At 45.5% G+C, this 2,218-nt stretch overlaps 1 protein-coding gene across 1 annotated transcript in view; it reads left to right on the forward strand.

Moving 5' to 3' along the window:
* The first annotated feature begins 1,038 nt into the window (after window positions 1-1,038).
* The window catches only part of LOC113216792 (DNA (cytosine-5)-methyltransferase 3B-like), a 4,467-nt gene continuing 3,287 nt past the window's right edge, over window positions 1,039-2,218 (forward strand). The window contains exons 1-5 of the mRNA XM_026436618.2: window positions 1,039-1,161; window positions 1,255-1,374; window positions 1,463-1,563; window positions 1,661-1,819; window positions 1,901-2,077. Of these exons, the coding sequence (XP_026292403.2) occupies window positions 1,090-1,161; window positions 1,255-1,374; window positions 1,463-1,563; window positions 1,661-1,819; window positions 1,901-2,077 (629 nt within the window). The 5' untranslated portion in view covers window positions 1,039-1,089. The remainder of the gene's footprint in view (window positions 1,162-1,254; window positions 1,375-1,462; window positions 1,564-1,660; window positions 1,820-1,900; window positions 2,078-2,218) is intronic.

Consider the following 2,218-nt stretch of genomic DNA (forward strand, 5'->3'; position numbering starts at 1 on the left):
TAATAACGTCCCAAAAGGAAAAAATTCTATCTTAAACCGTTTGGCCGCCACCGCGCCCCGAACATCGACATTTTTCGGCTACTTTTGTGCACCGCCACGTCAGAAGCTGTTTGAAAGCGCGCGCGCTGCCGGCCGGCTGAGTTCGGCTGCGCGCGGGCTTTTAAACAGCCTCTGGCGCGGCAAAACCCTTACTTTCGATGGGATTAACGTGATCCCATTGAGCGCCCACTCTGAATTTTTGTGGAGATGTTGCTAGTATATAAGCGCAGGATCTCATGAAATAAAATCCATTAAAAAAAATGCGTTTTTCGGGATTTTTTTGATTTTGTGTTAGGCCCCTACGGCGGGTCCGTAACGCCGCGCCCACGCCCGCGCATCGTTTTGGCGTACAGCTACTTGACGCCCAACAGCGCCTCTACCCGTGGTTAAAATATTTTTTGTCTGCGTGCACGGGGAGCAAAACTAGAGCGAGTTGAAAATTGCGGTGCACAAAAGTAGCCGAAAAATGTCGATGTTCGGGGCGCGGTGGCGGCCAAACGGTTTAAGATAGAATTTTTTCCTTTTGGGACGTTATTAGACTAGTATAGACCTAGGTCTGTGCCGATTTTGAACAAAATCGGAGACCATCACAACCCCTGAAAACTAAAAGGTCGTACCTCGGAGCGGCTGCGTATAAGGTCGTGCCTCGGAGCGGTTGCGTATAGTGTCGGATCTCGCTAGGGTCCCAGAGAATGGTCGTAAGTCTGTTTTTTCACGATTTCGTGCGATGCATATCATTAGAAAGAGAATTTTCTCCCGATTCTAATGGTATGCATCTCGCAAAATCGACAAAAAATAGACTTACGACCATTCTCTGGGACGCTGCTGCCGTAGGAAAATTCTGCATATTGCTGCCTGAAAGGAGAAATTCGTAACCAATTGAAGCCTCTGTTTATGGGCGAAATCTAGGAAATTGGTTTGTTCACTGACATTAAGAAAAGTTCTGTGTGTCGCATGTACATGCCTGTGAAAAGTAACTAGCCCTCTTTCTGCCAAAAGTCAGCAGGAGCACCGCAGAGCACCATTCTCCCCGTGAAGTGTAACATCGCGATGGGAAGAAAGGGGGTCCGGAAAATGTTGAATGCTCCTCCCAAACGACACAGACATTACGGCCCGACGAAGGTGATGTAAAAGTAGTCAACCACTGCATTCAGCACTCTGTCGTTGCATTATGTGAGCCGTTTTGAAGTTAAAGTTGTACTTTTGTTATTACAGATTTTACGAGTACGCAAAGCAGCAGTTGAGGTTATGGATGAGAGTGAGAATGATGCAAGTTCGTCATCGGACTTTCACGGATTTGATGTGCCCCCGGACCCTCGACATCCGATAATTAATGTGAGAACAGTGTCTATTTACTGTCCATGTTTGTATATAGACCGTCACATGAGTCACTGAGTGATACAATGTTGTGTACTTTTTCCAGGACAGAGATTTGCCCAAGGCAAGGGTTTTATCTATGTTTGATGGTATTGGAGCAGGCAGGGTAGTTTTAAGACGCCTAAACATAGCTGTTGAAAAATATTGGTGAGGTTATCAGTATCAATGTGTCATTGAAACAGTATTTAACACTACTGCCATGAAATTGTGACTTTTCATATTTATGACATTGGTATTTGCACAGGTCGCTGGAGATTGATGAGAATTGTATACGAGTACTTCGAGAAAATCATTCTGACATTACACATCTGGGCTCAGTGACAGACTTTCAGCATGGCAGCGTGGCCAACGCTGGCCGCATAGATATTTTGCTAGGAGGCAGTCCCTGTGGGGAGATCAGTTTGTATGGAGGCCTGTTGCCATTTTTTTTATTTTGAAACAATTATGTTGTGTGAAATAACACTGCTATTGCTACCTGTTACAGAGCAAACCCATTCGGCAAAGGACTCGATGATCCAACAGGCCAATCTTACCTATTTTATGACTATGTCCGTGTGCGAAACCAGCTGAAGGCTGCTGCAGACGCAAAGGGACAGAGGTTCTTCTGGTTATTTGAGAACACATCCCACTTAAAAAAGGAAGTTCAAGCAACCATGTCGAAGTGAGTGTCTCCCATATATATCTATCTTTAAATGATTGTCACACGGTAAAAAAATCCAGCGTGAATTTTACCGACCCGGCGTGGCAACGCACCTGAACACGCGCTGGGCTGGGAATTTACATGCCCACATGGTCTGTGAAT

Source organism: Frankliniella occidentalis, unplaced genomic scaffold (genome assembly GCF_000697945.3).
Source record: "Frankliniella occidentalis isolate FOCC.00 unplaced genomic scaffold, Focc_3.1 Scaffold12, whole genome shotgun sequence".
NCBI lineage: Eukaryota > Metazoa > Arthropoda > Insecta > Thysanoptera > Thripidae > Frankliniella > Frankliniella occidentalis.